This window comes from Cucurbita pepo, chromosome LG04 (genome assembly GCF_002806865.2).
Source record: "Cucurbita pepo subsp. pepo cultivar mu-cu-16 chromosome LG04, ASM280686v2, whole genome shotgun sequence".
Taxonomy (NCBI): Eukaryota; Viridiplantae; Streptophyta; class Magnoliopsida; order Cucurbitales; family Cucurbitaceae; genus Cucurbita; species Cucurbita pepo.
This window is the reverse complement of record NC_036641.1, coordinates 8253859-8272506: the sequence shown is the minus strand read 5'-3', so window position 1 is coordinate 8272506 and position 18648 is coordinate 8253859. Positions and strand designations below refer to the sequence as shown.

The 18648-nt window shown below is 37.0% G+C and overlaps 2 protein-coding genes across 2 annotated transcripts; one reads left to right on the top strand and one right to left on the bottom strand.

The window, feature by feature from the left end:
* Positions 1-1172: 1172 nt before the first annotated feature.
* Positions 1173-4892, bottom strand: LOC111792109 (RNA-binding protein Y14-like). The gene is made up of 4 exons (XM_023673444.1): positions 4502-4892; positions 2493-2629; positions 1682-1821; positions 1173-1595 (listed from the first exon to the last, which is right to left on the bottom strand). The coding sequence occupies exons 1-4, from the start codon at positions 4770-4772 to the stop codon at positions 1550-1552; spliced, it is 594 nt and encodes a 197-aa protein (XP_023529212.1). The 5' UTR covers positions 4773-4892; the 3' UTR covers positions 1173-1549.
* A 568-nt stretch (positions 4893-5460) lies between these two features.
* On the top strand, positions 5461-18148 carry LOC111793337 (nuclear cap-binding protein subunit 1-like). Its single transcript, XM_023675175.1, has 19 exons — positions 5461-5713; positions 5794-5853; positions 6190-6246; positions 7084-7155; positions 8011-8073; positions 8228-8404; positions 8602-8733; positions 9302-9368; positions 10415-10614; positions 11605-11675; positions 12359-12443; positions 13601-13669; positions 13769-13887; positions 14410-14548; positions 15676-16176; positions 16349-16648; positions 16746-16930; positions 17524-17632; positions 17788-18148. The coding sequence occupies exons 1-19, from the start codon at positions 5630-5632 to the stop codon at positions 17899-17901; spliced, it is 2604 nt and encodes an 867-aa protein (XP_023530943.1). The 5' UTR covers positions 5461-5629; the 3' UTR covers positions 17902-18148.
* Positions 18149-18648: the final 500 nt, after the last annotated feature.

Here is an 18648-nt window from a genome sequence, read left to right as displayed (position 1 = left end):
CGTGTAACACTTGAGTTTATTAGTGATTGGTTGCTACCCGTGGATGTAGAGGAACTTCTTCTCTCCGAACCACGTAAATATCTTGGTGTCTCTTTGTGTAATTTCGTTCATTGGTGTTATGAGTATATTTGTTCCGTTTTGGCGCACAACATAAACCAAACCAAGAATTATTGTAACAACCCAAGCCCACTGTTACGTATCATCAGTCTCATGGTTTTGAAACGCGTTTGTTAAGGAGAGATTTCTACAGTCTTATAAGAAATGTTTCGACTTTCGCACTCCTCTCTAACCTATGCGGGATCTTATAATTACTCGTAAGATTAGAGTCGGGACACAGGGAAAGGGTTAGATTGTAAATATTGAAAGTTGGGGGGGCATGTGATTGGAATTACCATAAACCAGGTGAATGCTTAAGGCTATGTGTTTGGCTTTATTCCGACACCTTACGGGATTTTGTCTTCTCACACCAAACACTCTATTTTCCACTTAAATAAACACATTAATTCAAATGCTCAGTTCTTACCATACAAAATTTTATTTTTATTTTTCCATAAATTCACTCAATTTTTTCATTAACGTCGCAACCTACCTGTTCGACGATGCATTTAAAGGTGTAAAATTGACGAGCATATTATTTGCGTTGATTATTTTTATAAGATATTCAAATTTTAGTCTGTAAATTATAAATCGTAAATAAACCATTCCGTTAACCAATGATATAAAGTATGAATTTGATTTTGAATAATAAAATGATAAAATAACATGTATTATTTTTCGATAATCATTTAATTTTTTTATTTTACAAAACTTAGCCTATAAATATTATTTCTATTTTGTAATTTACTTTCTTATATATATATATATATATATTAAAAAACAAAACTAAAATTTGAAAAATAAAAAAATGGGTTTTAAAAAAATTGCTTTTATTTTTTTAATTTGACACAAATTCAAATCTTTTACTTAAAAAAAAATCCATAATCGAAAAATAATAATAATAATAATAAAACAATTATGATTTTCAAAACTTAAGATCGATGATGAACCATTCAGAATATTCGATTTATTGCAAAAGAATATTCGTTCAATTCAATTATTTTCTTGAAAATATTTTATTTAAAATTTTTAAGTAACTAGAAGAAAAATAAAAAGAGGTTATTGAGGTCAAAATATTAATACTATAATAGTTCATTATAAATCATAGAGAATTTCAACCTCTGACCTCAAGAAAAAGAGTACATGTCATTCCAACGAGGGCGTTCGGAGAACGACCAAATCCAAAACCCTCGATCCGAACCAAATTTGGAACAAAAGAATATACAAAATAGCAGGTTTCAACACAAAAAAGCATGAACCTCAAGTAATCCAAGGAAAAAGGGGGAATATCATCAACTTCAGATCCCCCAAGAAACCAGGGGAATCTTGAGAGACAGTTGAGTAAGAGCTCAGTAGAAACATCACCTAATATCTAATCCACAACACAACACCTTTCCAATTTAAAATCATAAACACCACACCACACCACCCCCTGGAGTTCTACACCTCCAGATCAATATCTCCTCCTTGGGCTCCTCGAACGTCGTTCTCGTGCAGGTCTGCGGTTAAATTAGAAGAAAAGGTTATATAGACTGTGATTATTCCCCTTGCAAATATTGAATGGATCTTGAAGAAGCAAGCATACCTTGTGTTCTTTCTTCTGATGGGTCCACGGCTGAATGCCCAATCAACATTGATAATTTGGGTCAGAAGTTCAGCTCCATCCATGGCAGATATTGCTTTCTCTGCTTCCTCAAAGCTCTCGTATTCGATCAACGCATACCCCTTGCCAAAACCAAAATAGTAAATATTCATCACCACTTCAGCACAATGGAAAATCGGTAAATTTCTGAGTCGGAGATCGTTAACAATAGATAACAGATGAGATGCAATGGAAACCCGAATAGTCGTCTTCATCAATCAACTCAGGATATAATATTAGAACTAAAAATTTCTACTTACAGCTCCAATACAGACGGCTGTCACTTAATAACCTATGGCAAAGCAGACTATTGTAATATGCATGCAATGTGTTACCTATGCAGATATCTACCACCAAAATAATCCAGATTTCGAAGTTTAAAGCTCAAGAAAGATGCTAGAAACTCAAATGAAGCTTGAAAAAAACTGCCCCAATTGGTAGACTTGATATTAAGATAATTTATCGTGCTTTCGGGAAGGGACGCAAAGAAAAGGGAGAATACACAAATTAAATTGTTTTTGAATATCAAAATAGAATTTACAATACTACTCCATTCTTCTTACAAACCATACAATCATCATCAAAATATGAGTTTTCTATTTGGATTCCTTTCGAAACTACATAGTTATTATACATTTTTAACTATGAAACAACCACATATATGCATATTCTTTTTCTCCTTAATAGGAAGCAGATAAAACATAAGTTCCGGTTTCTATAGGAAAAAATAAAAATAAATGGTAACCAAATATACCTTGACAAACCCAGTACGGCGATCGAGATTTAGATGCAAATTCTTTATCTCCCCAAAGTCACCAAATGCATTTTGTAGATCATCCTCCTGTGCCTCTTCGTGTACACCAGATACCAGAATGATCCATCCTTCAATAGCTACACACAGTAACTAGAATTAGAAATTGTTCAAAAAGTGCACTAGCTAATGGATCTACTGCCTCACACGTGAACTTTCTTGTTTATGGAAATTTGGACACATCCATCATTTGTTTACGCTTAAATCCAAGAGGATAATTGTCTATGAATTTATTTTCTTGATTTGACTAAAGTCCTGGGTAGCTTTTCTTGTTCAGTAGACAAAAACTCTATAAATAACTAAAAAACATTGAAAAAGTGCACAAAAGGGGAGAGGATAAGATGTACCCCAAACCCAAACGAAGAAATTATGAAGAGCTCCCCAGTTAGAATCTCTAAGATAGGGATAATAATTAAAAAAGTTTATTAAAAGAGCTCCAGAGGAGAGCTACAAAATGAATCAAAACAAAGACATCATTCCTAGTATTAGAGTATCATAAAAAAATCAATCGCGTCTTTTCAAGCATAAGTGCCAAGGATGAGCAATACAAGCATTCACCAAAGAACCATTTTAGCACCAAAAAGGCAAATCATTTTAGGCTTTCAAGAGAAAGACTGCAAAATACATGTGCATACAACCGTGTGAGCAAAATTCCAGGAAGACAACATTCAACAGCCATAGGAAAAGGGTGAACGATAAAAGGTGGCTTATCCTCTACACTATTCCTAAGGTTAATACACTGTTGGGAATAAGGGAGAGATTCAAGGATTTCATCACTGAATCCGATATTCCTGTCATTAGTTTTGATGAAATAGATGACAAGGGACCACGGAGAAAACTTGAATCCTAATAGGAACTTTAGAACGCTACATCTCAAAAGACAAACTTTTTAGAATACAATGAGCACTCACAAATCAAAATGAACCCAGCTCAACGGTAATTGACATATCCTCAAATGCTCATACCCCACATCTATTGTACTACAAATAACTCAAAAAAGCTTTAGAGAGAAGCGATTTGCACGATAAAACTCCAAACTACCCAGAGACCACAATTTAGAATCTTCTTATTGACCAGGATGCATAATTAGCAAATTCTACTTATGAGGGTAAAGTTTATTCCATCTATATGAGTTTCAACCTCATATTCGATGTATGAGAGATCATACATCATACAAGCTAGGAATGAGTAGAGGTCTAAAACACCCGACCAATCCTGCAATGTCTCCCCTTTTCCAATTTAAAATAGAAGAACTGACCAACTAAAGATCAACATTTATTGGCATGGAACCAAGGGGATTTAGGACAAGAGGATGGAGGAGAACAAGTGAACCAACTGAGACCATTTAACCCGTCCTTGATCATAATCAGCTGATGCTGAATGATCCCTCCAAGGAAAATCTACAAACCCACACTAGAACAAAAAGGTCAAATTTCCTTGTTTTAAGCAACCAACGAGGAAGGTAAGGGAACGATGAGCATTTCACAATGTGCGGCCACCCTCTCTATTTGCCTCTCCCTATAAAGTTCCCGATTAACTTCTTCATTTTCTTAATAACTTTTGTGGTTTAAAGGGATAAAGAGTAAGTAAGCTCATTTGAATGACCCAATTGAACTAACCCCATATTGTAAATAACTTTCGTTTGAAAGACCCAAACGAACCAAGGTTATACTTCCCCAGTTCCCCCCTAGAAAGAAGAAAATTCTTCCTCTTTAGATAAGTAGCCGAAGATCCTCTCAACCACCAAACTCCTAAAAGAAACCAACCTTGCATTAACTCCAAGAAGCAATATATAGCTAATACACATGAATCTTTAACACCAAAATTTCAGCTAAGATTTGCATTATTGAAACAAGAGGGAAAACTAACCGACATGAACAGAAAAAGAAAAAAAAAAAAAAAAAAAAAAAAAAANAGATAGAGAGAGAGAAAGAGAGAAAGGCAAGACTAACATCGTTGGACGCCAGGGCCATCAGCAGAGTTGAGGGAATCGAAGTCCGACCCAGCAAGACGGGTGTTACGATCAGAATCTTCTCGAAATCCACGACCCTTGGTTTTCTTCAAACCACCGGCCAACGTGGAAGATGCGCCACCAGTAATGGCGGATTTGAGCTTAGGAAAAGGAGCTCGTGGGGAGACATCGGCTTCGGCGGCTCCATCCTCGTCCATGAGGTCGTCTTCCTCGGGCTCAAAGTCGACAGCCTCAACATCAGCGCTGGCCATAGCTAACCCAAAAGGTCTCTCAGAGCTCCAAATCGGTTCTGACAAATGCTGAAGGGCAAACGGTAGGGAAGAAGATGGGAATGGCAGGGGTTTTGGGAATCCAAACAAGGGTTTCCCAATTTCTTTTTAGATTTTTTTCTTTTTTCTAATATATATATATATATATATATATATTTTCATTTTAAATCCTATTTTCTTTAATAAAATAAATTAGTTAATTTAAGAATATTTAAGCTAAAGACCCTATTGTATATTTTATCTATTTTTTAAAATTATGTTGTTAAAATATAATATATGAAATATACTTATTTATTAATGATTTTTTTTATCTTTATTTAATAAAAATTATATCGAATAATAAAAATTTTAAAATAAATATATTTTTAGAAAATAATAAACCCATCATACAAAAATAAATAAAAAATTTAGCGAGAAAATGAAATAATTTGTCAAGATGGTGACATGGAAGGCTTCCCGTCCCTGCCCGACTGGTGGGTATTGTTGTAATTTCATTTTTATATTTTGGTTCGGCCTATTATATTTTTTGTTTTTAAAATTTTTTAAAATTTAGGTTTAATAAAAAAAAAAATAATCCTTTAAAAAACGTTCAAATTAAGATTTAAATTGAATAAAAGTAAAAATTGAAATTTCAATTATTTTGGTTTAATAATTGTAAGACCAATGTTCACGCCCTCGTTCTTACTCTCCACTCCTCTCTCTCTCTAAAACCCCTCATTTGCGTTCATAGGTCATTCTCAAGCATAATCGCTTTTACAGTCCTGTGTTGATTCGAACCCACTTCCCCCATCTCCTTATTTTCCCTCTACCAACACTTTTCTTCCTTCTTCTGGGTAGTAATGAGCAGCTGGAAGAGTCTTCTTCTTCGAATTGGCGATAAGTCCCCGGAATATGGCACCTCCTCCGACTTCAAAGACCATATTGTTCGTCTCTCTCTCTATATTCCTCCATTTGTACGCCGGTATTCGACTTCTGGCCGTTGATTTTCATCTGGGTTTTGCAGGAAACTTGCTTTGGTGCGATTAGGCGGGACCTGGATCACTATGGAGATGAAGTTTTGCCTGTAATTCTTTGCTTCTGCACATTTTTTGCTCTTTAATTTATCTGGGTCTTCATGAAATTTGCAGTCTTTGTATTGGATGAAATTGTACTGCTTGAATTACTATATCTGCAGCACGTGTGCTCTGTAATTTATCTGGGTCTTGATGAAATTTGCAGTCCTTGTATTGGGTGAAATTATACTGGTTGAATTACTATATCAGCAGCACGTGTGAACTGAGTTCTTTTTTTTTTTTTGCTGGCTACTTCTTTAGTTGTATCCCTTCTTGGCTTGTTCGAGTCGTGTGTAACTACTCTATGCTTGTGGTATTTACTCTTTTTTCTTTTTTCTCGTCTGCAGTTCCTTCTACAATGTGTTGAACAATTGCCTCATAAGACTCCTTTGTACGGGACATTGGTAAAGTACATTACATTCTTCAGACCTACTGTGGATTTCTTTTCTTAAAACTTCTGTCTTGCAATGATGTGCTTATGTTGCTATCTCGTGTGATTTAGCTTGATCTTCTTAGTTATGTCTCACATGTATAGTAGTGTACAGCATTATAAATCTTATTTATCAAGTCCCTAACGAAGGATCAGCTTGTCTTTGAGCATGATAAAGAGCTTCGTGCTGACTAGTTGCTAATAAACCTTTTAGCCTCATATGAGAATGGATAACTAGAGCATTTTCTGCATTAGTGGATGACGAATCACGAATATAATAATTTCTGATTGACCATGTTCCTAGAAAAAGGATACTTTTGGGAAAGGACGAGCACAACTGAAGTAGCTATACATACAAATCCATTCTACATGTTTCCCATGAAAAGACAGAGCTTTAGATTCAAAGTTATGAAATGCAGTGGCCTTCCTTTTGCTATTTCCTTTTCTGTTCTTCTTCATGTATCGTTTATAACTCTAGAGCTACGTGGTCGGGCATTTCCTCTTTTTCCTGTAGTGTATTATTTGATTCAACAAAATTGTATGTTTCCTTCAGGAAAAGACAAACCTTCTTTCTTTTTCCCTAGTTTGGTTTGTTGCTTTGGCTCCCTCTTCCCTTTGTATATTCTTTCACAAGAGGAATGGTTTTTCATACCCTTGTTTTTCATACTCTCAATCCAACTGGTAAACACGGTCTCTCTTCCTTTCTTTCTCTTTTTTGCTTTAATGTTTAGCAGATTACTTAAAAATATTTCCTGGAAGTTTACTTATAATTTTCAATGATGGTTATATATCTATCTTGTTGTGCATACAGATTGGGTTGATAAACTTGGAAAATGAAGACTTCGTGAAGAAAATTGTGGACCAAACTCACAAAAGTTTTCAGGTTAGCGATTTTGCGGATCACATGGTTTAGATGTTTTCATTTCTTGTGCCGTTCGAACTTTCTGCCGAGTTGCTTCCTTTCTGAACTTCTCTTATGACCCCAACCACAAATCCTCACAAATTCAATTTCAAAGTGAGAGGCGAGAAAGAGACATTGTCATTGTCTTAGTGAAGTGAAGTAAGGCACTTCCATACAAAAAATAAAAAAGAAATGGGTAAATAATATATTTAGTTCTTGAACTTTTAAAGTCGTGTATAATTGATCTGAAAATTTTAAAGTGTGTACTTAGTCCCTAGATTTTGAATTTTGTAGCTAATAGGTTGGAACTTTCAATTTTGTGCCTAATAAGTTCTTGGCCTATTCAATAGTTTTTTGGGTAGTAAACAACTTTATTCATTAAATAAAATGCTGCACGATGAGGAGATCGCCAATAAAAAAAAATCCTACGAGTCACCTTGACAACCAAATATAGTAGGGTCAGATAGTTGAAGTGTTTGCAAGCTGGCTTGAACACTCATAGATATTAAAAAATGTACGGTGCAATCGAGGACAAGTATCTTCGTTCTGCGATTACTCTCCTGTTAGTGCGCCAATTGTAAAAGATGGTGTACTTATAGCCTGGCCTTGTTTGTTAGAAATTGGAAGGTTTACTTTGTGATAGTTCTTTTGTTTGGGAAGGGGTTCTTCCCCTACCCCTTGCCCTCAACTTGTTTTCCTTTTGCTGATATGAATACAAATCTGCTGTTTCATATAAAAAAAAAAGTTTTCGGGATGTTCGACTCCCATCCTTAGTATTCGGATTTTAGTTATTTCATCAGAGATATTTCGTTTATCTTACTCTTAGTTCTTTTTCAGGATGCCTTAAACACTGGAAATTGCCACAGGATCCGAATTTTGTTACGCTTTCTAACTACCCTGGTATGCTTGGTTTTGCTATTAACAATACATTATTTTTGACCGAGATATTATCATTGTTTAAATTTGAAAACTTAACGTATTATAGTTTTTTTCTGTCATCTTAAAAAAATATTCTGACCTTTTAAATGGGTTCATTGTTTTTTGTCTTATGTAGATGAGCAGTAAAGTCCTGCTGTCCACTTCTCTAGTTGTTGTTTTTGAAACATTATTATCTTCAGCTGCCACAACAGTGGATGAAGAGAAGGGAAACCCCGCATGGCAGGCACGTGCTGATTTTTACATATCTTGCATTCTATCCTGTTTTCCCTGGGGAGGAGCTGAACTGGTTGAGGTATTGTTGTTTTGTCTCTGAATTTGGTTCTTCCTATGATTGCTCTAAAAGAATTATTTAAATACTCTACTATTTTTAGAATGTTACAACAACACGTGGGATGAGGATTTCAAACCTACGAACTTGTTTTTAATTGCTGAGCTATACTCATGTTGGCCAAAGAGCCTCTTTCATTGAAAACTCATCTTCGTGCGCAGCAAGTTCCTGAAGAGCTCGAGAGAGTAATGGTCGGAGTAGAAGCTTACTTAAGCATTCGAAGGCATACCGTGGACACTGGTTTATCCTTTTTTGAGGATGCTGGTGAAGTTGAGAAAACTCTTAATGAGAAGGTATAATTTCACTAGTTGCGGTAATTCTTTATCATAATTCTAAACTTTTCTACTTGATTGGGAAACTGTTTCGGGTTGATTGCCTTTTCAATATATATACGGCAATGCCGTTAGTTTATAAATGTCATGGTGTTGAATCTGTTATGTCATTAGAAAAACCTATGTCATTTCAGTTGGACATTCTGCCTTATGATTGGAACTGAACACAATTAGTATGATAATGATTTTGTTTTTAAAAGTTAAGCTTGTTTACTAGGGGTTTCTTTGTTTTCTTATCCATATTTTATCGACTGGCTCAGGATTAACAACCCTCAACTAAATTCAACCAACAAGGCGAACTAACTATAAAGTAAAACCTGTGGCCGTAAGAAATCGTAACAAATTACTGTAAGCAACAGTGAAAGAATTCTAATCATAAACCAGGCCATGTAGAAAAAGGTTCCACCTTGTCTTCCCTCCTCCCCATGCTCTCACCAGAGCTCAAAATAGATAAACTTGGTTTTATCACCTTGTTATGAAATTTGCAACATAAATTACATTAATCCTTTTGTTTCGGTGGTCGTTTCAGGATTTTTTAGAAGATTTATGGGGACGCATACAAGCATTATCTAGTGATGGATGGAAAGTGGATAGTGGTGATTTTCTTAAACTTCAAGCCTCAATTTGGTTATTTACTCTGGTCCTTTTATGTCCCTATATCATTATATTTTACAATGAATAAAGGGAAATTGATCCATGTATAGAACTGCTGAAAGCATATGCCATGAGGGATTGGTATAGTAGTAACTTTGAGAACCCCATTTACATCTAGAATCCATACATTTTCGTTCATATTGCTGTGAGATGCATTGGTATCTCTGAGAGTTTCTCTAAGTGGGTCTCGATCACTGAGTTGCAAGAATTTAAATTGACCCTTGATAATGTATGATAGTTCAGTATCTTCTTTTGATGGAACCTTGCTATCTAGTTCGTCTCTGTTTGCTTGGTTTTTTGAATTTTCTCTCTCCAGAGAATGAAATATTACTAGCAGTAAGGATTCATCAACAATGTTATTGTTCATTAGTTTTCATTGATGCAAGGAAAAGAGACTAAAACTCAAAGATACAAACTCCAAAAGGAGTGAAAGAGAGTAAAAGGAAACAACGGCAAGACCGAACTAAGAAACATATAGATCAAGGACTAAATGAAAGAACCAAAACATAACCAGACAGCAACAATAGAAATAAGGATATAATAAAGCATTCCTATAGGGATAAATATCTTGAAGAGAAAAACCAAGAAAAGGCTTTGAGAGAGAACTCCATGAAGAGGCCTTGTACAGTCGGCTTCATGGGGAAAAATATCACGGCGCAGGGATTCTCCATTGGGAATAGATAAGGAAATGAGCCCCACAGCTATGGTATTTCCAAATTTAGCAGAGCTTTAGGATCCTCTGGTTGTGCTACACATTTCTAGATACCTATGGTATCGACGATACAGGGAAGGGAAACTGGGTCTTGATCTCCAAATGCTTTGGAGATTCCAAGGAATGAAGTCATACTGGAGAGATCCCCAAGGGGCGCAACAGTGTATGACAAAGTATTTACAAAGAAAATATACCTATGAGTCTTAGAGGTGGGTCAGTGATGTAGAGTTTTATATTTTGTATTTTCAGTAATTGTTATATCTTCTCATGTGATAGTTCCAAGGCCCCACCTTCTATTTGAAGCTCAGCTAGTTGCTGGTAAGTCCCATGAATTTGGAAGCATCAGCTGTCCGGAGCAACCTGGTTCACCTTCAACACCTTCTGGCATTACTTATGGTAAACAGAAGTATGATGCAGAGTTAAGTTATCCTCAAAGGATACGTCGGCTTAATATATTTCCATCAAGTAAATTTGAGGTACTATTTATTTTTGATCATTAACGTCATTAGTTTTGTTGACTTATGAATGTTATCTACAAAAGATAGATTACTAAGACTTCGTGTAAGGAGTTATATTTAGTGTGACTTAATTTGTTTTACTGGCCTCAATAAAAAATCACCTCCAGTGAGCAAGAGGGTTGATAAGCTATAGTTACAAAAAGGAGTCCAATTGATAGCACACCTTGTTATATTTTATTTCCAAACAAAACAACAATGAACTACAACAGTTTCAGCTTGCACTATTAGATTTGTTTGCAACATGAATGAGATGATTTATTTTGGCTGTCTCCCTTGAGATATTAGCTTCCTAATGATCCTTTATACTCAAAGTTTTTAAACAATTCCCATCTCTCATAAGTTTCAAAGGCATCACTAGTAGTAGTACTACAAGGTTTAGCCCATAATCTCTTTTAAGCAAGTCAAAACACATTTTTACAAAATTTCTTTGAAAAGGCACTAACAAAAAAGGTGGTATCCAGGTCGAGGTGTGTCTGTATTTGACACTAATACATGGCAGAAAATAGAGTGCCTGTACTATGTCCTGGGTAATTGGGCATTTATAACTATGAAAACGAAGTGTAGATTAATATGCGATCAAATACATGAACGATTACCAAATTTGTTCTTCAGTTAATTTTGTGACATTTTATGATATATAGATCATACAAATGGAGCTTTGTGAAAGAAATTCCTGTATCATTTTTAAATCTCGACTTTTGGGGAAATGTTGTGAATGAATTTCTATACGCTTTTATCTGATCATGTAAATGTAACTTTGGAAAAGAAATCCCCGTATCATTTATAAATCTCGACTTTTGGGGCAAAGTTGTGAATGAGTTTCTATGCTCCTCTTTTAGCCTGGTTATAATATTCTTTTTATTGGTTTATGATTACATGATATATTACCAAATTCAAACGTGTTCCTCAATTGAAACGTGCATGTTTTTTGGACCTTTGTTGATGCAGGATCTGCAACCTATTGATCGTTTTGTCGTGGAGGAGTATCTTTTAGATGTGCTTCTTTTCTTCAATGGCTGGTTCGTAATTTTTCCATATCTATAATTTAACAATGAATACAAGACCATTAAGCTCTCCCTCATCTGTTAATCAGTTAGGTTTTAGGAGAGATCGTTTCAAGAACGTTGCATTTGACAACATGATTAGGTGTGTCTTGTGAAGGGAAGATCATTATGCACTTAAAATACTCTGTATTAGCATGTTTTTGTTCTAAAAGATGGTATCTACGTAAACAAATTGAAGGAAAGTAAGGGAAAGTCTGAAGGAATTATAGAAGGCTCTGTTTGATTGTTCATGTTTTAGTTTGAAAGAAACAAACAATAGGTGCTTTTAAGATAGATTATTCTATCTGTGATTCTTGTTATTGTCATAAATCCTCCTAACTGCGGTTTTCGTGGACTGTATGGCTTGTTTCTCATAGGATTTATTGCCTCATTCTGATTGTATATTCTCCTCTACACTGTATATTCAAGTGGACAGGTCCTCCAAGTTTAACTTAAGTGACCAAATGTGAAAGCCTTATGTACCTTTTAACCAATATTCTGTTGTAAATTTGTATACTGCGAATCAATTAACTATATAATGCGAATAAATGTGTAGAGTTTCTTTTAAATGTTTTATGGAATGACGTTTTTATACGTTTCAATAAGTTGAAATTCAACATGTAACAATGGTTTATTTGTCTTGTTTCATGCAAAGCTAGTCGAAAGGAATGTGCGTCTTTCATGGTTGGTCTCCCTGTACCTTTTAGATATGAGTATCTTATGGCAGAGACAATCTTCTCGCAGGTGTGCAGCTATCTTTCTGGTTAATTATTGAAGCATTTGTTGTCTTCCTCTTTCCCAATTTTATGATTGAATGAAATGTACAAAAGGCTAGAGCTTAAAAACCATGAAACAAAAGTAGTAACATAAAGATCTCTTATTGGCATCCAATCCTTGAGGGAGACTCTCCACATAATGCTATTGTTTCTCTCGAGCCGAACTCTCTCCACAAAATGCTATTGGCGTTCAATCTAGCTCTCTAAATATCCTATTGTTTCTGTCGAGTTGAACTCTCCGCAAAGTTACAAAGAAACAAGCATGACATGAAGCTCTTCCCTTCTCCCGAAAAGGTGAACTTAGGTGTGTCTCCTCAATCATAGCGTAATAGTCATAGTTTCAGGCCCCAACATAAGCCAAACGATTCCTACCACCAAAACCAAAGAGATTGAGCAAACTAACAGCCCCACGAGAAATGAAGGACATTCTCTCATATGAAAACCTTAGCCAATTGGTCCTAAGAACCCTCATGCATATGCAAACCCCTAGATCACGAATACTAGAACTTCTAAATCAAGTTGATTTCATCCAAAATGATTGTAACTCTTGAGAATTCGATCTAACAACCTTATTGAAGAATAAGACTCTTAGATCTAAAGTATCTAAGAACCCCAAAGTGATACAGAATCACCCCAAGGGAAAGTAAGATTCTAATTACCTATTGAAAACCTTAGCCAATTGGTTCTAAAGACTCTCATGGATATGCAAATCACAAATGCTAGAACTCTCAAATCAAGTTGATTTTATTCCAAATGATTGTAACTCTTGGGAATTCGATCTAACATCTTTATTGAAGAATAAGACCTTTAGATCTAAAATATCTAAGAACCCCAAAATGGTAATGAATCAACCCAAAGGAAAGTAAGATTCAGATTACCTCGTTAATCAAATATCTCAAGGCAAGAAAACTTGTTTGAAATTTGAATCGCTCCACACGATAAGGGGAGAATAGTTGGTTCACCTCAAACTTAGCTGAGAAGGACAACTGTTCAGAGTTCTATTTCATTTAAAAAATATATATTTTCTTAATTTTCTCTTTATATTGAGTTTTTATGATTTTTTAGAAGTCATACTCAAAGTTGCTTCCCCCCTTCCTCTCTCAAAAATATTGATATTACTTGCAGTTACTCATGCTACCACAACCACCATTCAAGCCTATTTATTATACGCTGGTCATTATTGACCTTTGTAAGGTACGTGCTTTTGTTATTGAAAAAAAAATTGTTTCCTTTCTTTTTCGTTTCGACCAAAAGTCTTATATGGGAAAATATATGACTATGAGGTATATTTAGGCTCTTCCTGGGGCCTTTCCTGCAGTTGTAGCTGGTGCAGTTCGTGCTCTGTTTGAGAAAATAGCTGATCTAGACATGGAGTGCCGCATACGGCTAATACTTTGGTTTTCACACCATCTGTAAGTTCAAACACTAAAAGCTCACTATCATGCGGGCAAACATTAACTTTCTTGCAATACATGCGTTATGGACCTTATGGCTTATTGAATGCATATGTTATTATCTTTTTTCCATATCCGTCTTAGAACACGATATCTAGAAATGCTATCCTATCGCAAGAGAAAACTGTTGAAAAGGTGATGATTTATAATGCTGTCAGAAACGTTTGGCTTGAAAAAACCCCAGGTTTTGATGCTTTGAATATCAAAATCTTGTAAACAAATTGGATATTGTTACAAGTAACATCCTTAAGGTGTTTGTGCTCACAAAACTTCCATATGATTGAGTCTGAAGTGGGTGCATGCTTTAAGATTCAGGGATTCATTTAATCATGCAAATTTTCTGAAGCAATTTACAATAACAAATATGTGCTGTTATTGTGTTCAAGATGTACTATTTGTGGTTACTTGCACAAAATCATGCTCTCCTTTTAAGGTTAGATTTCCTGGGTATTAACATTATTTCTGCCACTATTTATGCAGATCAAATTTTCAATTTATATGGCCATGGGAAGAATGGGCTTATGTTTTAGAACTTCCAAAATGGGCTCCACAGCGAGTGTTTGTCAAGGAGGTTCTGGATAGAGAAGTTCGTCTATCATACTGGGATAAAATTAAGCAGGTATTTGTCATGCTTGGAACTGTAGACGTTTTTGCCTCCTACTCGGCATGTTTATAAAACAAAACTGTAATATCCCACATTGGTTGGGTAGGAGAACGAAACACCCTTTATAAGGGTGTGGAAACCTTCTCTTAGCAGACGTGTTTTAAAGTCTTGAGGGGAAGCCCGAAGAGGACAATATCTGCTAGCGGTGGACTTGGGCCGTTACAAATGGTATCAGACCCAGACACCGGATTATGTGCCAGTGAGGAGGTTGTTCCCCGAAGGGGGTAGACACGAGGCAATGTGCCAGTAAGGACGTTGGGCCCCGAAGGGGGGTGGATTTGGTGACGGTCCCGCATCGATGGGAGAAAGGAACGAGTGCTAGTGAGGACGCTGGGCCCTGAAGGGGGGTGGATTTTAATATCCCACATTGGTTGGGGAGGAGAACGAAACACCCTTTATAAGGGTGTGGAAACCTTCCCCTAGTAGACGTGTTTTAAAGCTTTGAGGGGAAGCCCGAAAGGGAAAGCCCAAAGAGGACAGTATCTGCTAGCGGTAGACTTGGGCTGTTACAAATGGTATTAGAGCCAGACACCGGACTATGTACCAGTGAGGAGGTTGTTCCCCGAAGTGGGTAGACATGAGGCGGTGTGCCAATAAGGACGTTGGGCCCGAAGGGGGTGGATTTGGTAACGGTCCCCCATCAATTGGAGAAAGGAACGAGTGCCAGCGAGGACGCTGGGCCCTGAAGGATGGTGGATTGTAATATCCCACATTGGTTGGGGAGGAGAACGGAATACCCTTTATAAGGGTGTGGAAACCTTCCCCTAGCATACGCGTTTTAAAGCCTTGAGGGGAAGCCCGAAAGGGAAAGCCCAAAGAGGACAATATCTGCTAGCGGTGGACTTAGGCCGTTACAAAAACGGTCCTTCATAGAAAATACAGAATGTATAATTTATCGGTCAGCATGAGAAGAACAATGAGTTACAGAGGATCTGCCGAACGGTGGCTATGGTACTGTGGGATGTTTCATCTTTCAATATTTGTGTATGCCTGATAAATCAGAACATGGAATAAATATGAGCTTATCCTTCCTGATTTTGCACTTTGTTCTCTGACATGTCAAGTACATTGTGACTATGTAGAGCATCGAGAATGCGCCTGGTTTAGAAGAGTTGCTACCTCCCAAGGGCGGACCAAACTTCAAATTTTCTACGGAAGACGACGGAGAAAAAAATGAACAACACGCACTTTCTGCTGAATTATACAATATGGTGAAAGGACGGGCTGCAGCACGGGAAGTAATTTCATGGCTCGATGAAACTGTAATTCCTAAGCATGGTTTTGATGTTTCGCTCGTGGTGATCGTGCAAACTCTTCTAGATATTGGGTCAAAGAGTTTCACTCATTTGATAACAGTTTTGGAGAGATATGGTCAAGTGATTTCAAGAATATGCCCTGATCAGGATAAGCAGGTCTTGCTTATATCTGAAGTGAGTTCTTACTGGAAGAACAATACTCAAATGACGGCAATAGCAATTGATAGAATGATGGGTTACAGGTTAATATCCAATTTGGCCATTATCAGATGGATCTTTTCTCCAGAAAACATCGAGCAGTATCATACGTCAGATCGTCCATGGGAGGTACATGGTTCCGTTTCCTTTTCGCTACTTTGCCACAGATTCTCGTTATTATTCGTCGTTCGATTTCAACATGATTTAATTTACGTGTTTTCTTCAAGCTTTCTGGATTAAGTGATGGTAACTCATGGAAATAAGTTTTAACTAAAAAAATTTCTTATTACCTCATCCACAGATATTAAGGAATGCGTTGTGCAAGACGTATAATCGTATTTCCGATCTTAGGAAAGAAATATCCTCCCTGAAGAAAGATATTGTTGCAGCTGAAGAAGCTGTAGTGAAGACACAAGACGAATTGAACGCTGCTGAATCGAAGCTCGCACTTGTCGATGGTGAACCTGTTATGGGAGAGAATCCTGTAAGACTGAAGCGATTGAAATCCTATGCTGAAAAAGCAAAAGAGCAGGAAGAATCGATACGAGACTCGTTGGAAGCCAAAGAAGCTCTTCTTGCCCGAGCGCTCGAGGAGAACGAGGTATGGATTCTAAGTCTAGAAATAACATTCACCTCCATCGAACATGGACCGACATTGAGAGTTAGCAACTTAACGCCTTATCTCTTTCCATGTGCAGACATTATTTCTATCCTTATACAAAAGCTTCTCCAGTATATTGACCGAACGCCTTCCAGCGGCATCTAGCGTACAAACGCTGCAGGATTTGAAGTCTATTAATCCAACCGATACGAATGCTATGGACCTCGAAGAAGAACCAGCAGCCATGGATATGGACAATGAAGATTCAAGACCTGAAAAAAGGTTTTCTTGTCAAGAAGATGATGATCCATTATATTTTTGCCTTCTCATTTTCTTCCATTATGAGTTTTGTGCACATTGGTTGGGGAGGAGGAGACAAAACACCCTTCATAAGGGTGTGGAAACCTTCCCCTAGCAGACGTGTTTTAAAGCCTTGAGGGGAAGCCCGAAAGGGAAAGCCCAAAGAGGACAATATCTGCTAGCGGTGGATCTGAGTCGTTACAAATGGTATCAGAGCCAGACACCGAACCATATGCCAGCCTTCTCGCTGTTCCTCGAAGGGGGTAGAGACGAGGTGGTGTGCCAGTAAGGATGCTGGGCCCCAAAGAGGGGTGGATTTAGTTGGTCCCTCATCGATTGGAGAAAGAAAAGAGTGCCAGCGAAGACGCTGGGCCTCGAACGGGGGTGGATTGTGATGTCCCACATTGGTTGGGGAGGATAACAAAACACCCTTCATAAGAGTGTGAAAACCTTCTCCTAGCATGTACGTTTTAAAGCCTTGAGGGGAAGTCTGAAAGGAAAAGTCCAAAGAGGACAATATCTACTAGCGGTGGACTTGGGTCGTTACAAGTTTACTATGTTTTCTCATTTTGCAGTCAAGTGAACGGTGGGACAGAGCATGCCTACACTGTAGGTGAAAATGAACAATGGTGTTTAACAACCTTAGGATACGTCAAGGCCTTCTCGAGACAATACGCTTCCGAGGTACTTTCCGTTTCTTAGAGCGCCATACTTTGAGGACTGCCAATCATAAAAACTAATAATGATACAAAAACAATTATGGTCTATATCAAAAACTATCAGAACAACATGACCCGAACGCTAATATTTACTCGAACCATTTATCGTGATATTCACAGATATGGCCACACATCGAGAAGTTGGATGCAGAAGTCTTATTAGCAGAAGATGCACACCCGCTTTTCAGGAAAGCAGTCTACTGCAGCCTACGTCGATCTATGGACTCGATCTAACAGTGTAATCGGATTTGTTTTAGTATTAAACATTTTCTATTTATCCCCTCAATCCTTCTTCTGTTTTCTTTTTGTAGATTAGATAGATAGATCACTACATAACATTTGACTACACGAAAAATGCATATTAGGCTAGCCAATCGTTATAGATATCGGTTTAATTGTACTTGTCGAGTTATGTTCATGGATTCGTGTATCATAATATCTATCTTAAATTGCTCGGGTATTACAATCATTTATTTCGGCACGAAATGACAATTTTCTTTCCATATCTTCCAAGCAAAGAGTTATGATATGGGATTGTGCAGATCTTGACAGGGATGGAACTTTAGATGATGGATGATTGAAACCAAGGAATGAGATAATGAGGTTAAAAGAATAGAGCTTCTTGTACGTACCTTTTCATTTCGAGTACTCGTCGATTTGGACTAGAGCCTAAGAGGCCGAGGCCAACCACAACACCACGTCTAATTTGTTGGAATTTATGAACGAACAAACTGGTAAAAAGAACTTAGTAAGTTCCAAACTGACCATCGAAGAACAGTTACTCATGTCCACATAAACGGTGTACTATTTTCTCTGATACTACATATGTATAAATGAATATGGTTACACCTATTAACTAAGGACGAGGTTGACTAGGGTCTAAGAGGTTGAGGTCGAGGTCGAGGCCAACCACAACACCACGCCTAATTTGTTGGAATCTATGAATGAACAAAATGTTAAAAATATTAAGTTCGAGTTGCC

Bases quoted from the DNA above. Each gene is read 5' to 3' on its own strand.
- LOC111792109 (XM_023673444.1), bottom strand. From the start codon at position 4,772: ATGGCCAGCGCTGATGTTGAGGCTGTCGACTTTGAGCCCGAGGAAGAC. The intron at 2,630-4,501 runs GTTAGTCTTGCC...TACTGTGTGTAG, and splicing joins TGGCCCTGGCGTCCAACGAT to CTATTGAAGGATGGATCATT. The intron at 1,596-1,681 runs GTATGCTTGCTT...ATTTAACCGCAG, and splicing joins ATCAGAAGAAAGAACACAAG to ACCTGCACGAGAACGACGTT.
- LOC111793337 (XM_023675175.1), top strand. From the start codon at position 5,630: ATGAGCAGCTGGAAGAGTCTTCTTCTTCGAATTGGCGATAAGTCCCCG. The intron at 7,156-8,010 runs GTTAGCGATTTT...GTTCTTTTTCAG, and splicing joins AAACTCACAAAAGTTTTCAG to GATGCCTTAAACACTGGAAA. The intron at 16,177-16,348 runs GTACATGGTTCC...CCTCATCCACAG, and splicing joins CGTCAGATCGTCCATGGGAG to ATATTAAGGAATGCGTTGTG.